The sequence below is a fragment of the Saccopteryx leptura genome, chromosome 6 (genome assembly GCF_036850995.1).
Source record: "Saccopteryx leptura isolate mSacLep1 chromosome 6, mSacLep1_pri_phased_curated, whole genome shotgun sequence".
NCBI lineage: Eukaryota > Metazoa > Chordata > Mammalia > Chiroptera > Emballonuridae > Saccopteryx > Saccopteryx leptura.
The window spans coordinates 113,504,989-113,525,848 of record NC_089508.1 but is presented as its reverse complement, the minus strand read 5'-3'; the positions used below and the strand labels follow the sequence as shown (position 1 = coordinate 113,525,848).

General features: G+C 36.9%; 1 protein-coding gene and 1 pseudogene across 1 annotated transcript in view; both read right to left on the bottom strand.

The window, feature by feature from the left end:
- MDGA2 (MAM domain containing glycosylphosphatidylinositol anchor 2) overlaps positions 1 to 20,860 on the bottom strand; it is a 1,032,651-nt gene that overhangs the window by 227,028 nt on the left and 784,763 nt on the right. Inside the window, exon 8 of the mRNA XM_066342601.1 lies at positions 4,124 to 4,417. Within this exon, the coding sequence (XP_066198698.1) occupies positions 4,124 to 4,417 (294 nt within the window). The remainder of the gene's footprint in view (positions 1 to 4,123; positions 4,418 to 20,860) is intronic.
- Positions 885 to 2,222, bottom strand: LOC136376502 (heterogeneous nuclear ribonucleoprotein K pseudogene; annotated as a pseudogene).

Sequence of the window (20,860 nt, the reverse complement as noted above, 5' to 3'; positions counted from 1 at the left end):
AGTTACTACCAGTTATTTGTACCTGACAAATGCTCAGACATACAACCAGATTCTTTTCAGGAGTTGGGACTACATGAAAGGGAGGTTCTTGAAAGGCAATGCAGCCTCACCGGGAACTGGCAAGACTGCTGGCAGCCAGGCGCCTCCCAGGGAGCCAGGGAAGCTTGCCTCTGAGGGCAAGTGCACTCAGATTATATCTCCTCCACAAAGTCAAATTAGGATACAGGTCTTTTTACCTATATTTGCTTATGTCTACTGATGTCTTTCAGTCAGTTACGTCCCCGTGACACTAGAGACAATTGTGTCAGTATTTATCCTCATCCACTATTGAATTTTAAAATCTTGAGCTCAATTTAATATTTTCTTGGGACTTACTTAGGAAAACAAAAAGAAATTTAACTCACCAATAGAGTTTTGGACACTAGTATAGTCTTTTTTTTTAGGTCCACTAAATTTATTTTAATATTCATAAAATGTTTCTTACAAAAGAATATTCCATTCTGCATACTGCTCTGAATAGATGCCAAGGGACATATGGACTATTGCTACTTTTCCTCCTGTCCCACCCCCCACAAATGTTACAGTGACCACAAAACAAAGTGTTCACAATAATTATATAGGGGGAGGTTTTTTTTAACCACCAACAATAAATAAAAATGAAAATTCACTCACTCTGCTGTTGTTTCAAATTTTCATTGTTAGTTTTTGCATACCCTCCACCCCAACCCTATTTGTAAGGAACTCAAGCATTGCATCTCGGGAACAGCCAAGATTTTACTACATCTTAAATGCAGAACGCCCATGAAACAGAGGAATGTTGACTTACTGAACAGAAGCAGATTAAAAAAAAAAAGGTGCTGGACTACTTCAGTTCTTCACTAGTTTTAGAAAAACTTTCCATAATTTCACTTCACACTGCTATACAGCAAATACTGCACATTCTGTACCTGGTCCTGTGTTTCTTCTGTATTGATAATGATCTGTTCTTTGGACCCTTCTGAAGACTCATCAATTTTGGTAGATGCTCCTGAGTCATGACGGATTTGTTTAATCCTCTGCCCACCTGTGCCAATAATAGATCCACCCAAATCTTTGGGAATTGTTACTTGTGTAGTAATAATAGGTTCACCAAGATCACCATATGAGCCACCCTGTGGTTCATAAGCCATCTGCCATTCTGAAGAGCTCCATGCTATTACAGAGTCCCAAGTGCCATCAGCACTGAAAGCAATCATGTGAGCATAAGGGTCTCCAGGTCTCCCTTTCTTGTCTTAGGCCTTTAGATCTCCTCCTCTAGGGCTCAGTGGTAGAGGAAGAGGAAGATTCTATTCTCTGCCACTACCCCAGCCACTTCATCCAGTAGGAGGGGGAGGAGGTCTTCCTCAAACGTTCATTATCATAATCTTTTTTAGAAGTAGGCATTGAATGCCTACCCTTCACACGGACCATCTCTTCCCCATGGGGGAAATCCCAAAGGATTTCCATGGCAGTTATCAACCATCATTGTAAAGCCACCATAAACATAGATTTTGTCATAGAAATTGGGATCATAAGGCTGTGCACATCCTTTTATGGGAGACTCTGATGTGAGATCAAGGAATCGTCATGTACTCTATACCCCATCAGGTTCTGCTCCAATAAGAACGACCCTGTCAGTGGAATGAGGGCAGCATTCTTAAAGAAGTTTGATAGTCATCTGAGTCTTCTCTCGAAGTTCTTTGATTTTAGCTCCCTTGACCCCAATAATTCCTCCTGCCAGACTCTGAGGGATCAACAGTCTCAATCCACAGTCAAAGTCACTTCTTTTACAGTGTTGGTGATTTAAGCATTCCACAGCATCAGATTTGAGCAGGAGCTGGCTGGTTGCAGTGGGTGATGGAAACTGCAGGCCTTCTTCCAAGGTCGGGATGGTTTTCTTCAGAATTTCTCCAATTGTTTCAATAGCAGCACTGATACTCCATATGCACTTGGGGCCACTGCTATCTGGGGCTGACATACTGGCATTGCAGTCAGTATGCAGAGTCTTGATATTCTTGCCTCTCTTTCCAATCACTGCCCCGGCACTATTGCTCTGACAGAATGTGTGTCATTCAACCATTTCATCAGAGTTTCTAGATCTTTTTAAAAGCGTGTTCCTCTTCCATATCTTCCACGGGGTGCTTACCAAATTCACCATTGGTTTTGGTGTTGGAGAAGGTTTCTTCTGGCTCTTCAGTTTCCATTTTCTTGGATTTCTTGAACGGATACACAAATCAGTTATTATATATCCTTGCAGAATGAAACTGAAATGTTGTGAGTGGAACCAACTGACACCCCAGTGCTGCAGTAGCTTACAAAACCTATAGGCAGGATGTAAGCAAGATATCGAGGTTGGTATAGTGGTGAAATAGAGGATAAGGCAGCTGAAGCAATTTCTCCTGAAGCCTGGACAACAGTATAGTCTGTGGGGATTAAAGACCCTGGTTCTTGAACATTTCATTCTAAATTCCCTAGAGCCCCTGGGTTCCACAGCTTTCATTTCTGTCTGTGCTTCCCAGAGAGGCATGGGCAGAGTGAAAACTGTTGCGCTAATAGCTTTAGAAGCAATGAAACTTTGTGCAAAACTCTGAAGGAAACAAAGAATCCTGTAACTGTCAACAAGAATGAAATTTTACAAATTCTACCAACTTCCTCTGTGGTCACTTGAGGGTGTGACTTATTTTTGGAGAACTGAGGAGAGGGTTCTCTTTTATAATTCTTTTTCTTTCTGAAACCTGTTTTCACATGAACCCCCTACCTATGAGCTTACTCTCATGAGTATAATGCCAGCCAGTGAGGGAAAAAGTAATATTGAATGGTTGAATGAAACTTGCCATCTAAAAGCTGTATTATTTGGAGAAAAAAAACTAGTGTCAGCCAAGGTATTGGACAAATCACACTTTGTATATTTATAGGAATTCCTATGATATATCTCTAGGGAATGAATGGGTAAGCATTTCTCAGAACCTTGGTCCTTGCCCACCTCATACATACATGCTTTTACTCTCAGTTCCAAATTTAATCCTCCTATTTCTCAATTATTTTTTCAAATTTAAAGTGAGTTAATTCAATCTGGCAATGACATTAAGTCTAATATAAAAATAAACATTTTTGGACTAAATTTTTTTTCCATTTTTTGCATTACAGAAAAACCACAGCAAGAAAACAACATTGTCATTTATTGATGTGCACAGTTTCATCCAAATCATTCTTTTCTTGATGACTCTGTCACCATGTATTTAACAAACAGTTCACCAATTAAAATTTACAGAAGCCTGTTGGAGTTTGAACAGGCTGTGGTTAGTTTGCTTTTTTTCTTTCTGCAATATCCACACCACCTGCCATTAAAATTATCAGGGCATCTTCTAATAATCCGACACCAGTTGGACATTGTTAAACTTAAATTTATGAATTTAGAACCTTTTAATACTAAAAGCAAACACAAACCACACAATATCTATAATATTTTTGTTAGAAATGTAACAGTGATTTCAATAAAAATACCGTAGTTAAAAATCTACCATTCAAATCTCACAGTTAAACAACATTTGTTAAGTCAAACAAAAATTCAACAATGAATATCTGCCTGAATTATCTCAATATTACTAGATAATTCAGTCTACTCTTAAAACTTCAGATACATATCATTTCATGAGTAGGTTTCCACAATTTAAACAAAAGGATGCCTTGCAATAGGTGGATAGTTTGGACCAAGGGCACACAACCGCCAGAAGAAGAAACATGAACTGTGAAAATACAGGAATAGTATAATGTGAATTAATTACTTCTAGTCTTCACTTTACTTCATTATGCATGGCCAGTTTTTAACTATTTCATTGGTTGATTTTTTGGCATTAACCACATAATACAATTATAATCATCACACACACACACACACACACACACACACAATTCTCATCTGTTAGTGTGTATTTGCTCATGTAATAGTTAGATTTAGGTGAAATTACAATTTACATTGGGTAGCAATAATGTGCAAATAGTTTATCCTAATTCAATTCCAAAAATTACCTCTTTTTACTAGTATAATATTGTATCATGTCTTCCCTTGTCTATTAATAGAAACACATAGAAAAAAATTACTTACACTGTACGATGAGCTGAACCAAGGCTTCTCTTGGTTTCACGTTAAATCCGTTGTACTGGCTAGTTTGACATCTGTACATTCCTGACATTTCCCTAGACACATTCACAATCCTCAGCGTCCCATCATAACTTTCCATTTGCATTGACCCATCAGGCATTGCAACTTCCTTATCGGCTCTAGACCAAAGGATGATGGGTTTAGGTTTTCCAGTTACTTGACACTGCAGTTCTATTGTGTCTCCTTCTCTGGTGACCAAAGGTGATTTTTCCTGTGGAACAGTCAGATTGGGTGGAACTTGAAATGGGAAAAAAAAGATTTTTCAAGGTTAGTATAAACTGGTAAAGCATATTCAAATACAGAAAATTATAAGGAAACAATATCTGCTGGTTGAAGATGTGTGATAATTCAGGTGACAAAAGTAATAGAGGCTTTGGGAATAAGTGGCAAATACCCTTACTTGAAATAATTCTCAAGTGTTTTTATAAAACTCTGGAATGAGGTCTTCAAACTTTAGCAAAATAAATAAAACATTAAATTAAACTGTAAATGGTCAACATAAGAACAATCCACTCAAGCCTGACCAGGCGGTGGCGCAGTGGATAGAGCATCGGACTGGGATGCGGAAGGACCCAGGTTCGAGACCCCCAAGGTCGCCAGCTTGAGCGTGGGCTCATCTGGTTTGAGCAAAGCTCACTAGCTTGGACCCAAGGTCACTGGCTCGAGCAAGGGGTTACTCAGTCTGCTGTAGCCCCCTGGTCAAGGCATATATGAGAAAGCATCAATGAACAACTAAGGTGCCACAACAAAAAACTGATGATTGATGCTTCTCATCTCTCTCCATTCCTGTCTGTCTGTCCCTGTCTATCCCTCTCTCTGACTCTCTGTCTCTGTAAAAAAAAAAAAAAAGAACAATCCACTCAATGACTTGTCATTATCAGCCATTAACTGATGTCTTTAACATCTGCATTTTATGGAAGAGCGATCCTGCTTGCTGAGGGTTGGGTTCAGATTTTCAGTCTTCTGATTCATTTGCTGTTATCTCTTACCCATGAATACTATCGTAAAGAGTAAGTGACAATGGAAACTTAGCAGCCACAGTAAACACAAATAGTAGGAAAGGGAAAAAGAAGAACCTTTGTTACACAATTAGAAGTTCTGACTGGTTTAGAAACCGTTGCCAAATTGCTGAGGTTTAAGGTTTGCTTTCTCTCTAGAGGAAATGAGATAGGGCAATGTCACACTCTGACAATTTATTATATTCTGCTCTTTTGAGTTTTTAATATATTTTTGAGATTTGAATTCCATATAATTTTACTTTACATTTTGAGATCACTGCAAAGTTTTTTATAATGCTGCCACTCCTTCTGTAAAATTAATTTTAAGTGAATTTTCAAAAATAATTCAATAATATAAGAATTGTGATTTTTTTCAAATTAAGCTCATTCTGAATTTACTGAAGATATTTATGAGAAAATTAGATTGAAGTTACTGGAAATTAATTATTGTGCTGGAATGTATATGTTATCAATTTAGAACTGAACATGAACTAACAGATAAATACTACCTAATGAGTTTTCTTACAGATAAAATTACCTGTTCCATTGGAAAAATTTTATTTCTTATACAATGTATACAAATTCAAATATATTTATGCAGTAGAACATCTATCAAAAACCTTAGACTGAATTAAATGCCAGAATAAGAATAACTAGAAATACATGAATAATTCTATCCTTCTGATAAATGTAACATACTTCCTTTGAAGAGTATTGCACATGATTAAAAAGGCAAAGGTTTTATTCTCTCTTCTAGCATTACTACGTTCCAATACCCAGGAACAAAAACAAATATAATTATTTTTTAAGTCATCTTTCAACTAATGTTGAAAAGATGTGTATTTCCCACATAGAAAAAAATAAATTCAACAACAAAGTGATATGAGAATTATTTATTTTGCTATTTAAGTATCTTTGTATATACTTTTTCATTTAATTCTTTCATATCTTATAAAAGCAGTTAAATAATGCATAAAAATGAGAATTAGAAAATATGGAATATTAATCACTACATTCTTGAAATATATATATACGTTCTAAGAATTGTCCTTAACAACGCATATGTTTAAGTATGGCTGCATTTTAAAAACCTACATGATTAAATAATTTGATTTAATAATTTATTCTTGTAAATATAAACAATTAAATGATTAGTTAATTTATTCTTTTACAAGTAAACCACAAGGGAATGATGCATTTCTAAGCAGCATCCTCTAACAATAAAATAAAAAAGAAGCTGTAATATTTACTCACCCTGCATGAGAAAACACAGAGAATAAAAGCAATGACTTCACCATTTAACATTATGTATGATCCTACTATGTGTTCAACATATAGAGTTAGGGATTCTACATATTCTTTTACTTCCCCCTGATAATCCTAATATTTACTATTAAAATTTAACAATTGGCCTGACCTGTGGTGGCACAGTGGATAAAGCATTGACCTGGAAATGCTGAGGTCGCCGGTTTGAAACCCTGGGCTTGCCTGGTCAAGGCACATATGGGAGTTGATGCTTCCAGCTCCTCCCCCCTTCTCTCTCTCTGTCTCTCTCTCCTCTCTGTCTCTCTCTCTCTCCCTCTCTCTCTCTCTCTCCTCTAAAAAATAAATAAATAAAAATAAAAAAATAATAAATAAATAAATAAAATTTAAAAAAATACTGAAAAAAAATTTAACAATTGAACACAGTGAGAATAAGAGAAGATAAATACTTTGATTTGAACAAAATTCAAACTGAAGCCAATTTATAACAATATAGGCAATATAGAGAAATGACACGTGAAGCAGCTCCAGTAAACTCTGGTGGCTGAAACGAATCATCTGGGGTAGCACTGTACTCCTGTTCATAACCACTCTGCTCCTATAAACAAATTAGACTAACTTGCCCTGCCCATCTCTTGATCACTAGCCAAAGGACAATCAAAGAGTCAGATAGAAAGGTGAAGGTATAATTGACACACATTTTGCAAATTACATTATCTATCTATTTTATGTTGTGTATCTATTTTTATCATATGTATCTAGTTCTATCTATATTAGAATATTTCCAAAATATTCTAGCCTATAAACCCAAACTGCTTTTAATATGCCAATCCAAATATATATACAAGTTTTCATAAATCTATGTAAAATATATGAAAAGAAATTATAAATTAAGAAGTTATTAGAGTGTTCTTTCTAGAATCTTCCATCTCATTTTTTCCAAAAATAAGCCAGATGACTTTGGCCAACCTTAACCACTGTGAGTAATAATTTCTTCATTTTTGACACTCAGCATTTGCACTTTATGAACTCCAAGGTTATTAATATTTGACTACAAGAACAAACAGTAAAAACTTAAAGATGAAAGTGGTGCTAAATGAAAGTATTTCTTTCCTGCCCTGACAAGATGGGTATTCAAAGACCTTGTTACATCAGACCATTCTAAACTATACTCACCCCTGACTAGCTATGCTGTATAATGTAACCATGCTAAATAGTTTAAATACTCTGTTTGTAAAACTGTTCTTTATTTCTTTATTTAGATAAACTTCCTTTCCTATGTAATAAAAATTACAGAAATATAAACCTCAGTTTTAATCTGGGTAACTTGACAATAAAGTTTAAACCAATTAGCCCAGTTTTTGCCAAATTGCAAAGCCTAATTAAAATATAGTTTATTTTTCAACTCTTCCATGAGGCTTTTTAAATCTTGATATTGGAGTTAATTCTCTTTTTTTTTTTTGCAACTCTCTTGACCAAGAAAGCTTATACCTTCTCAAAGTTCTTACAGGCTTCTCTCCCTAGTCCATTTTACATTTTACATTATCTAGAATTCCACACTCAATCCTCATAATTGATACCATATATTTTTCTGTTAAGAGGTCTAGTTCGATCTCACATATTTATCTGCTTTATATGTTGATAATACAAATTCTAACTTTAGCCTATAGTTCTTTCAGTTAATGACTGCAACCTATTTATGTATTCCAGAAGTCTTTTAAATCTCCAAACCTAAGCACCATTGCTTTCTTGACTTAGTTGATAACCGTCAACACACTTTATATAGTAGTGAAAACCATAATGTTTTCTCTTTTTCACCGTTTCTCTTTGCTTACATTTTCCTATCAGTTGCTTTGATTTCTTTATCAAAAATATCTCATGTCAGCCTGTCTTCACATGGCTATAGGTAGATTTCTTAGCAGAAATCATTTTCTTTTCTTGTGACAACGTCCTAATTGGTCTCTCTGTCACCAGTCCAATTTTCCCAGGCCCCTGGCTATCCTGTCATGAATTTTATCATCAAAGGTGCTATTTTGTTCATGTCACTATGAAAACTACAAACCTCCATGAGAGTGCCAAAAATAACTCTGCTTTAATTTAAAAAACAAAACCTGAGAACAACCTGATGGACATGTTACATAAATAGAGGTACAGGCACACAATAGAATATAATGCAGCCTCTTGAAAGATGACCTAATAGATTTACATTTATTGAAAAGGATATTTATATTTTTAAGTAAGAAAAGCAAGCTAGTAATAGCTATAACCACTATTAATAAATGAGAAAAGCCTGTTACTGAGCAGCATAAACAGTAGTGTCACATTTTTATATAAAAACATCTTATGCTAATGCATTTTAACAGGGAACTTCTTAAAAGGGAGAGTATATATTGTTCATCTTTATATAGTCAGCATTCAGCACTCTATTCTGCACTTAATAGAGACTCAGTAAAACATATTACAGCATATGTGCAAATTAAGACAGCAAGCAGTAGAGCCCCGATGCAGAGAAGAAAAGAATTACTAGAAAGAAATATTCTAACACACTAACAGTGGCTTTCTCTGAGTGGCAAGTTATTGGTAATTTAATTTTTTCTTCATAGTTCCTTCATTTTTTACACCTCTACAATATGTGCAATGCATATTTGCATATTATAGGCTCTAAGAAGCCCAGAGAAACCTAGAAGATTAATACAGCCTGTTTTCAAGGTTCATCTGATGAAAACTCCTACCTTTAATAGCACAAATGTCACTCTGGACATGGTGTTTTAGACAACATAGTCTGAGAAATACCCTTCCAAAATTGCTCAATCCTATAACACTCATTCACGTGTGGTTTTAACAACCAGTCAACTGCAATGCTCTTGAGCAAGCAACTTTTCCTATCTTCAGCATGTATTCTAGCACTTCCTGCCTGCCCTGTGTTTGAGATTCAGTGCAAATGTTACCACTTTCATGATAACTTTGCATGCCCCTGGGTTGACGTGGTTGCTTCCTCTTCTTGACCACTTTGTGCATTGCATCCCCATGTTACCTGTACATGTGGCCTTGCACTATACTTCCTTGCATGTTTGTACCTCTGACCAGATAGCGCCTTGAAAACACAGTGTCTTATTCTTATCTCAAAAATCTGGTGTCCTGCTCTCTTACTTGGCACAGACCAGGAAACCATGAAATAATTGAGGGAAGAAGGGGGTTAGAAATAGAGAGAAACGTAAGGAGGTAAGAAGATAAGCAACTATGAGTATAATAGAAATAAACATAATAGATAAAAATCATGAACATTTTAGAACAAGGGTGAGTGATAACAACCCAAAGTACTAATTCCACAATTAGTAGTCCACACAAGTAGCAGGATCACCTGCAAATATATCGTCAGTATAGATGTCAGACGCAGCAGATCTTGAGATATATGAGACTATATGTGAGAATGAAGAGATTCAAAAAATGGATCTTAAAACACTCAAAAAAAGTGTTTTCTTTTTCTGTCTCTTTTCATTTAAAGATTTGGATAAATAAGTTGTAATTTTTTTAAAAAAAGCAAAGAAAAAAGCCAATTCAAGGACATGTTATTTAATTTTTTCATGTTTATTATGCCTTAACTCTAAACTAATTTTTAAAATATTAAGTCTTACAATAAAAACATCAAATTAAGTAGAAAAAATTAAACCTCTGCACCTTGTGAGATCTACATTTATTGATGATGTGCCAGTCAGAGAAAAAGTCCCTCCTAATAAAACACAGAAACACATCTTCTGTTAATACAGTCTATACCAGGGGTAGTCAACCTTTTTATACCTACCGCCCACTGTTGTAACTCTGTTAGTAGTAAAATTTTCTAACTGCCCACCGGTTCCACAGTAACGGTGATTTATAAAGTAGGGAAGTAACGTTACTTTATAAAATTTATAAAGCAGAGTTACAGCAAGTTAAAGCATATAATAATAATTACCTACCAAGTACTTGATGTCAGATTTTCACTAAGATTGGCAGAATAAATCTTTATAAACAACTTACTATGGTTAAATCTATCTTTTTATTTATACTTTGGTTGCTCCGCTACCGCCCATCATGAAAGCTGGAACGCCCACTAGTGGGCAGTAGGGACCAGGTAGACTACCACTGGTCTATATACTGCCTTTACTTATTGCTTTTTCTTATCTGCACTGCTACTATTGGAGATGCTATAAGCAGAGAAACTGGAAAAACATATGACACCAAAGTTTATTATTCCAAACATAAATAAATAGACAAATAACTTGGACAAACTGGTTTCCTGTCAACTGTTCTATGGTATCACAAACTAAAAAATAAAGCAAATGTAGAAAGTGAAAATGTTTTCATTTCCTCATTCAGAAGGAGGCTGAAGAAATTTAATCTTTAGTTTGCTTAGGAAAATGACTGGCTTATTTTTCATACTCAAAAGAATGCAGGAAAAGTTTAGTTTATATGAGCTGTATGAGAATATATTATGCTGTCTGAAACAAAGTCATCAGGGCATGCTTATTATGAATCCATTGGTTTAAAATATATATTTATAATATACTATAATAGCAGCTGTTTAAAAACATATATATCTCCTTTACTATATTTATTTTAATATAAAAATCATAATACACTAAATAAGAAGAATTCTCTCCAAAAGGACAACCAGACTCATATTTTCAAGAATCTCCAAATAAGTATAGTGTTGATTTAATTATACTTGAATTATGAGAAATAGTTCATAATACATATATATGTTCTAGAGTAGAATATATAATATGTAATCAAAACATAAAATAATCAGACTTCAAAAAATATTGTGTGTTTATGAAAGATTTCCCTAAAGGTCAGGTTCAAAGATTCTCATGCTAACCAGATCTACAGACTTGATGTGATTTTCATTCCTGGTTACCTACTGATCAAGATGCCAAGGTTAGCAATCCTTATTAGAGATCACATAGTATTAAAGGAAAGATATTTTTCCTGGGCCTGTTGGCTCAGTGATAGAGTATCGGCCTGGCGTGTGGAAGTCCCAGTTCGATTCCCAGTTAGGGCACATAGGAAAAGGGACCATCTGCTTCTCCACCCATCCCTCTGCCCCTTCTCTCCCACTCTCTCTCTCTCTCTTTCTCTCTCTCTCTCTCTCTCTCTCTTCCTCCCTTGCTAAAATCAATCAATTAAAAAAAAGATATTCTATCACACTTAAGTGCTTTCTTAGTGTCTGAGTCAGTAGTTCTCAATCTCTTTTTTTGCTAACATCTTACACATTGGCATTGTAAGCAGGAGACATGCACATGAATTACTCAGTCTGAGGTTTTGAAAAATCACAGCATTTTACAGGGAAGTTAAGAAATGAACAGTTTGCAATTGCAACAACTATCAGTGGTACTCGAGCAATGACTTCTCACAATGGACTCTAAGATAAGTAAGATAAGCCATTGTTAAGTGAAATTGTCAACATGCTTGTAATTCCACTCATTTCTCTTCCACTCAGTATTAGAAATAGTCTGATCATGAACCTCACAGTTGATTTGAACACACTGCTAAGACTGGGAATAATTATGTCAATACATAAAATTTCTAAGAATGTGATGTTTTGTGGCCTCTGGGAAATATTCATATGATAATATAAAGCAAATCTGATAATTAACTTCGATATAAAAATAATTCCAATCAAATCCCCCAAATATTTTTGAACCAATAAGCGTATCCCATTCTTAAGAATTATGTGTCAGTTAAAATACATAGTATAGTGTCCTTGAAAGACATTCAAGGTGACAAAAAAATCTAGCTCAAGTCCCCTGACTTATTGACTTGTTAATATTTGCCTCCTTTTAGAAACCATGACTGGTAATGAACAATGCTTGATAAAAGACAACAACACTCTATAGCTGATTTCTCATTGAAAGAATAAACGTTCCCCATGTTGTTATTTAAAAGATGCAGAACTTCCATGAGGCATAGTTAAGATTTCCTTCTATATTTTCTTCCCACTTTCAAATGACTTACTAAAATCTAATTCATGAATGTCTCTTCCCCCTCCTTAAAAAATCTTATATTTCTGAATTACTAGTTCTTAAAAATCATGTCATACTAACATTCAAAGATCTTTAGTAGCTCCCCATTTTCTAAGATGGTCTAAATCCCATTGTTCATGTTCTAGCTTATCTGCCAACTGTTATTAAGGCATAGCGTTTCTGGAAAAGCTGTCTATTCAATTTTGGCAGGTCATTGGGTCTGCATTACATACTTAGTTCATTCTCACTCCTCACCTTGCTCACTTCTGTCCAGGAACAACTTTGTCTTCACAGTACCCATCCAACAATTCCTCACTTTTAAGGCCTAATTAAAGTTTTCTATTATCTTAAAAGTCTTTCTTGATTTGTGTATCTTCTACTTATTTTCCAAGTCTCTGAATTGCAACATATCTGATCTATTCTAATACCTGTCATGGCAAAATGTGCACTCTCTAACATGTGCAGCTAAAACATCTTGAGGCCAACACCAGGTTTTATCTATTTCCTCAGTAGTTCCCTCACTGCGTGACATTTTAACTACTTTAGAGGTGCTTAATAAACCTCTGGTGTTTATGGAGCACCAATCAAGGTTACTGTTGGTCAAACAAATTTGTAAAATACGATTTTTATGTTTGCTCACTTATAGTTTGCATTGGGGGCTGGGCAGCGCCAGGTACATGTGGTCTGTGAAATTGCAAATTACCTTCCTGCTTGGGAAGAGCCATTGTTTTGTTAATGTTTGCTGGAGGAGAGGTTTTTGCACCAGAAAGTTTTGAAAAGAGAGCAAAAGGAGAAAGAGGCAGAAAGAAGCCATGTTTGCCAAGAGAGCAGAGTCAATGCAGAGTGCTGAAAGAGAAGGTGTACAGATGGGGAACCAGAGGTGAGGGGCTTTTATAAGCTCCACTGAGACTGGTGGGGCCTTTGATTCTAGGAGAAACTGGAGAAGATTCTCCTGGTTATAAAACTGGAGGGAAGAATTTTCCTTGTGTGTTGCTCATCAGCCAGTGTGAGACTTTAATAAAAGAATAGCCCACCATTTTTGGCTCCACTGTTTCTTTACTGTCTGCCCAAATCCCATGAGAACCTGCATATGAATGGTCACGATGGCCACGACTATGGCCATACAGTTACTCAGCAAGCAAAGTAAGAAAACTATTGATGAATAGTCACCTCTTGATTATCTACAGCTTAATTATAAAGTATATGCATTTCAAGATCATTTCCACACAAATTCTTCCTATTTTTAATTTTGTAAAACCACAAAAAATGGTTTTTATAAAGTTAGTATTTCTGTTGGGTTTTAATTCTATCAAGGGAATGATACAGGGAGGTAAAATGTTGGAAACGTTTAATGGTACTAGAGAATCTGTCCATGCCGTGGCTTTCCTCTATTAGCACTAAAGAAAAACCTGCTTGGCTCTACAACAGAATGTCCATGCAGACACATATTCTAAGACTTATATTACCTACAGTTGGGTTGGTAAATCACATATAAAACAAGCATTTACTTTAAAATATGTCCTCACACCAGATGGTAAGGCTAATGTTTTTGTCTAGGATATGAACAAGCATAAATAGATCACTTATCACACTCTATATATAAAAAGTACATTTTTTTTGCACTGACAAACTATTTTTTACTGATTCACTTATAATAAATCAGGAGATACTAATAAAACAAGGTTGACAATGTTTTCCAAATCTAGCAATAGAGCAGAAAGAAAGCACATTTTAAAAACAAACATGAGCCCTGGCCGGTTGGCTCAGCGGTAGAGCGTCGGCCTAGCGTGCGGAGGACCCGGGTTCGATTCCCGGCCAGGGCACACAGGAGAAGCGCCCATTTGCTTCTCCACCCCTCCGCCGCGCTTTCCTCTCTGTCTCTCTCTTCCCCTCCCACAGCCGAGGCTCCATTGGAGCAAAGATGGCTCGGGCGCTGGGGATGGCTCTGTGGCCTCTGCCTCAGGTGCTAGAGTGGCTCTGGTCGCAACATGGCGATGCCCAGGATGGGCAGAGCATCGCCCCTGGTGGGCATGCCAGGTGGATCCCGGTCGGGCGCATGCAGGAGTCTGTCTGACTGTCTCTCCCCATTTCCAGCTTCAGAAAAATGAAAAAACAAACAAACAAACAAACAAACATGAGGTTAAAATATTATGTCACTTGCATTTGGAAACTCTAAGGCAGGGGTCCCCAAACTATGGCCCCCAGATGGCATGCGGCCCCCTGAGGCCATTTATCCAGCCCCCCACCACACTTCCGGAAGGGGCACCTCTTTCATTGGTGGTCAGTGAGAGGAGCACAGGATGCATCCGCATCCTGTACTCCTGGAGTACTGTATGTGGCGGCGCTGCAAAGCGCGGCATCTCTCATGTACAATACTACTTCCAGTGACGCGGGAACGCATGTGTCACAGCTCTGGAAGCATGTCATATCACTTGTTATGGCTAGCAATGGCAAATATGGAACTGGACATTGACCATCTCATTAGCCAAAAGCAGGCCCATAGTTCCCATTGAAATACTGGTCAGTGTGTTGATTTAAATTTACTTGTTCTTTATTTTAAATATTGTATTTGTTCCTTTTTTTTTTTTTTTTAATTTAAAATAAGATATGTGCAGTGTGCATAGGGATTTGTTCATAGATTTTTTTTATAGTCCTGCCCTCCAACGGTCTGAGGGACAGTGAACTGGCCCCTTGTGTAAAACATTTGGGGACCCCTGCTCTAAGGGGAAATGTACATGCAGGCATACAGACACATGATGTGTCCTTTTAAAAAAGTTGTGGAGTATTTTTTTACAATGGCATTGTTAGTTATTTGAAACGTGTGGGAAGAGGCAAAATCCTGAAGTGTAGCAACTGGAGGGTTTAGTATAGGAAGATGAGGACATGGAGTGCCATTCATTCAGGAAAACAGGTTTGGCAGGCAACAATTGTGGCTGCTCCAACTTTTCTCTCCCAGCAGGTGTTGCTATGGCACAAGAATAGTCTCTGAGGGATTCAACAGAACACAAAGCATAAGATGAAAGAACAAAATAGAAAATCATTCTCTAAATGACACTCATATTTTCCCTGCTACCCAAGCTACAAAGCCAGTTGCAAACAAACACAGGTTTGATTTTGCTGTCTCACAAGCAGATAAGTCAATGGGAACTCAGGCTAAGGTTTCTTGTGTAACATTTAGTTAAGCTTATTTTTCAAGTATGTTGAATTGTTATGATCTTCATATTATTTAGTTTCTAATGTAAGCTTATTATAAGATATTTTCTAGAATCATTAAAATAAATCTGAATCAATAAGAGACTTTTCTACTAACCTCTTTGAGAAAAGATACGAAAGCATTGTCTATGGTTCTTGACTATAGTATATGTTTCCATGCACTGAAATATATAAATGATATATTAAGTACATAAATTTTATATGTGGAAACATTTTTTTGAAACAACTGAATTAAATAAAAAGGAGCAAAATATTTTTGCTTGCTAGTGACTCAAATTACATTAAAATTTTAGTAAGCTAGTACTCTGGACTAGATTGAGATTGTTGTAAGGACTCTAGATAGCAAAATAAGCACTTGCTTTTTTTCTGTAATAAGAAGAAAGTGTTACAAGAGTTAGAACATAAGGCCCTGGCTGGTTGGCTCAGTGGTAGAGCTTCGGCCTGGCGTGCAGAAGTCCCGGGTTCGATTCCAGGCCAGGGCACACAGGAGAGGCGCCCATCTGCTTCTCCACCCCTCCCCCTCTCCTTCCTCTCTGTCTCTCTCTTCCCCTCCTGCAGTGAGGCTCCATTGGAGCAAGGATGGCTCGGGCGCTGGGGATGGCTCCTCGGCCTCTGCCCCAGGCGCTGGAGTGGCTCTGGTCGCGGCAGAACGATGCCCTGGAGGGGCAGAGCATCTCCCCCTGGTGGGCAGAGCGTCGCCCCCTGGTGGGCGTGCCGGGTGGATCCCGGTCGGGCGCATGCGGGAGTCTGTCTGTCTCTCCCCATTTCCAGCTTCCGAAAAATACGAAAAAAAATAAATAAATTAAAAAAAAGAGAGAGAACATAAAATAAGTTGATAAGCTATTTAATTAAAAAGATATAAGTAGGTCATTTAATGAAGAGTAATTTTATAACCATTTCTGAGAATTCAGGGATCAATTTCTTGACTTTACTGTTAATCACGTTCCATTTCATGCTTAATATATGTTTTTTAAATAATGCAGAGTAAAATTGGTAAACAATAGTTATTTGTGTATATGAATTTTAACTTTTAAAGCTGAACACTGGCCCTGGCCGGTTGGCTCAGCGGTAGAGCGTCGGCCTAGCGTGCGGAGGACCCAGGTTCGATTCCCGGCCAGGGCACACAAGAGAAGCGCCCATTTGCTTCTCCACCCCTCCGCCGCGCTTTCCTCTCTGTCTCTCTCTTCCCCTCCCGCAGCCAAGGCTCCATTGGAGCAAAGATGGCCCGGGCGCTGGGGATGGCTCTGTGGCCTCTGCCTCAGGCGCTAGAGTGGCTCTGGTCGCAACATGGCGACACCCAGGATGGGCAGAGCATCGCCCCCTGGTGGGCAGAGCGTCGCCCCTGGTGGGCGTGCCGGGTGGATCCCGGTCGGGCGCATGCGGGAGTCTGTCTGACTGTCTCTCCCTGTTTCCAGCTTCAGAAAAATGAAAGAAAAAAAATAAATAAAGCTGAACACTGCCTGATCAGGTGGTGGCGCAGTGGATAGAATGTTAGCCTGGGATGCTGAGGACCCAGGTTTGAAACCCCGAGGTCGCCCACATGAATGAGAGCTCATCCAGCTTGAGTGCGGAGTCCCTGGCTTGAGCATGGGATCATAGACATGACTCCATGGTCACTGTTTTGAGCCCAAAGATTGCTGACTTGAGCCCAAAGTCGCAGGGCTGGCTTGAGCAAGGGGTCACTGGCTTGGCTAGAGCTTCCCTGTCAATATGAGAAAGTCATCAATGAACAACTAAGATGCCTCAACTATGAGTTATGCTTTTCAGCTCTCTCCCTTCGTGTCTATCCCTGTCTCTTTATCTCACTAAAAAAATAAAATAAAAATAAATAAATAAATAAAAGCTTAATAGTGCTTCCTAAACAGCATAATATATAAACTAAAAATTATAGGCAAGAAATGGTCCTATAGCTTATAAGTTAGCTCAGAGTTCTCCAAAAACCTGTAATTTTTTATTCAATAAAATATTTGTGCCCTTGACAACTCATTCTATAAAAAAAAGGTGCCATAATTGATCTAAATGCATTTATATGTATTATAAATGCAGTATCCCTTAAATTAATAGCAAACATTCTGAGCAAAAGAAAGACTGTATTTATAAAAACTTATGCCCTATGCTGCAGTTAATATCAATTTATTGTAACACATATTTCTAAACCCCTTCAATAGACAAATATGCTTAAAATTGTGGACAAGAGAGATAAATTAGAGCATTCGATACCTTCAAATATTATTAATCTGTTTTCTCATCTGCCAGTAATAAAAAAATGAGAATTTAAGATAAAATAGTATAATGCACATTAGTCCTGTAAACTGTAAAGTATTTTGAGCTGTGGAATATCCTTATAAAGAGCAAGGCTGAGGTCTGGCAGCCTAGATTCAGATCCTAGCTCCACCATCTATGGCTGTGTGGCCTTGGGAAATTATCTAACCTATATCTCTGTTTACTATTCTAAGTAAAGTGAGCATAATTGTAACTACCTCTGATTTTTTTAGGGTTAAATAGTACAATATACCTAAAATCATGAGCATAATGTCTAGCATGTAGTAAACAATATATGTTACTTATAATGGTTTCTTATAAATGCTTTTTATTAGTATATCAATAACTAGATTTTTTCTTATGCATATATTTCTATAATGAGGGCAAAGATTTTGATTTATTCAGATTCATGATGACTCAAGTACTGACCATGGGTACACATAAGTCCAAGAAATATTTTATAAGTAATATGTAAATATATATACACATGTATAAATAATAAATATAATTGTCATTTTTTGTTGTCTTGGAGACACATATGCATTTCAGATGAGGAAACTATTTGAAGAAGATAATATTTTGGAAAAGAGAAATGGACCTTTTTATTCTAAACAGTCAGCGGCACCCTCCAATATCATCCAAAAAAAGAGGCTGCAGATTTCTGTCATTAGACATGATAACTTTGTGTATTTGGATATTATCATAAAATGGCACATAATACAGATATGCCAGCTTTCATACCATTTCTGTGAAGGAGCAAGGTTTGGGCATTCCTAAACACACTTATTCCTCTTTGATGAGGATGACAAATGTCAGTGCTGTCCATTTTCACACAGGTCAGAGTACTTTTGTGAAAAACAGGGATCAGTAAGTTAAAAGGAGCTGTCTGATCAAGTTAATTATGTGCTTGCTTTCCAGTGGGTAAAGGAATTCTAAACTAAAAGGAGGATAAGCTATAAATAATATATAAAATACATTATAAAAGTATAGCAAAAGAAAAATGCTTGAAGGAGATCCACAATTTATTTTACTTTCTAGAGCAGGGGTCAGGAAACTTTTTGGTTGAGAGAGCCATGAACACCACATATTTTAAAATGTAATTCCATAAGAGCCATACAACGACCCGTGTACATTATGCATTATTCAATAAAAATTTGGTGTTGTCCCAGAGGACAGCTGTGATTGGTTCCAGCCACCCACAACCATGAACATGAGCGGTAGAAAATGAATGGATTGTAATACATGAGAATGTTTTATATATTTAACATTATTATTTTTTTATTAAAGATTTGTCTGCAAGCCAGATGCAGCCATCAAAAGAGCCACATCTGGCTTGCGAGCCATTGGTTTCCAACCCGTTCTAGAGCAACTGTGGTCACAGCGATAAACTTTTCAATGCTGAATAGCTAGAAAAATCAATTTACCTCTATAACAAAAAAGCCATTTGTCTCCTTGTAGAATCCATGTGACATTGTTAGTCCTCTTGTAAGTGATCACAGTGAACAATGCCTGTAGTTTACAAATTCCTAACTACACCACTGATTATGCTTTATGCTGTGGTAACAGACATTACCACTATTTTAATAAACATTTTGACACAAAATGAAGCTGGCTTTTTCATGCTTTGTCAAGAGCAAAATGAAACAACCAGTGAACAATATGCTCCAACAACTGATTAGGGGCACATGTTCTTTAGAGCAAATGAGATTTAATTAACAGATTTGTTAGTAGATAACATAAATTTGAAAAGGGGAGGGGGTTTTCTTCTAATACATGAGGACTTTATTAACAAATATTCTACTAATGTCTGACTGCATTTTATAATCCATTCTGCCAGTCTGCAGAAGTATAGAATGCTACAATAAAAATATGGGCCAAATTTTAAAACCACATAAAACTCATATAATATAATGTCATTGATTGGAATGATACATAACTTATTCTGAGGACTGTGAATAGAGTTTGGTACTATATTATTTATATAGTTTTACATTGCATTTTATTCCTAAGCAAGAATATTTCTGTTTAAATATCAACTAAATATATTTTGTTTACAGTTATTATTTATATAGACTTGGTAAAAGTGAACTACTTGTTTCATTTATAATGGACTGTAATTCACATCAAATGCATTTTAGAGGCAGACATGTGAACTGCTTGCCATTTTATCATTGTTACTTTACATATTTAAATTACCAGTTTATTTCACTTTGTGCCCAGAAACTTTTTTTTTATTTATTTATTCATTTTATAGAGGAGAGAGAAAGAGACAGAGAGAGAGAGGAGAAAGAGACAGGGGGGAGGAGCTGGAAGCATCAACTCCCATATGTGCCTTGACCAGGCAAGCCCAGGGTTTCGAACCAGCGACCTCAGCATTTCCAGGTCGACGCTTTATCCACTGCGCCACCACAAGTCAGGCCTGTGCACAGAAACTTTTTTAAGTACAATGATATGCTTCTCATTCTACAATTGTTTAGTCATTTTTTACTGGTAGAATATCTCTAAAATTTGGGAAATTCTGATTTATTTCCCTGTAAGGTAGTTGAGAGGAATCTGGTTCCCAGTTCTTCCCTTCCCTGGAAATCATTGTCATATCCCCTTTCCTAAAGTTTTCACTCCTGAGCTTAAGCTGCCCTCAGGCTGACATTTACCCAACAGAACTTTCCAGGCTCCGGAGGTAAGAAGGGAGGCACAGTATGATTTGCTGTTTCTGAGATGGATTCACCTATCAAAACTGCATTTCTCACAGTATATCTGCAGAACCTGAAATCTCATTACTTGTGCTCATTCTATGGAGAGCTTGTGTTTTAGATAAAGAACCTGGTTTCTGCCAGAATTGACCTGTGTCTAACTCTACTTCTCTACATAGAAACTGTGAGGCCTAGGAAATTTCCTTGTGCTTTCTAAAGCTCAAGTTTCTCATCTGTAAAATGGGAATAATC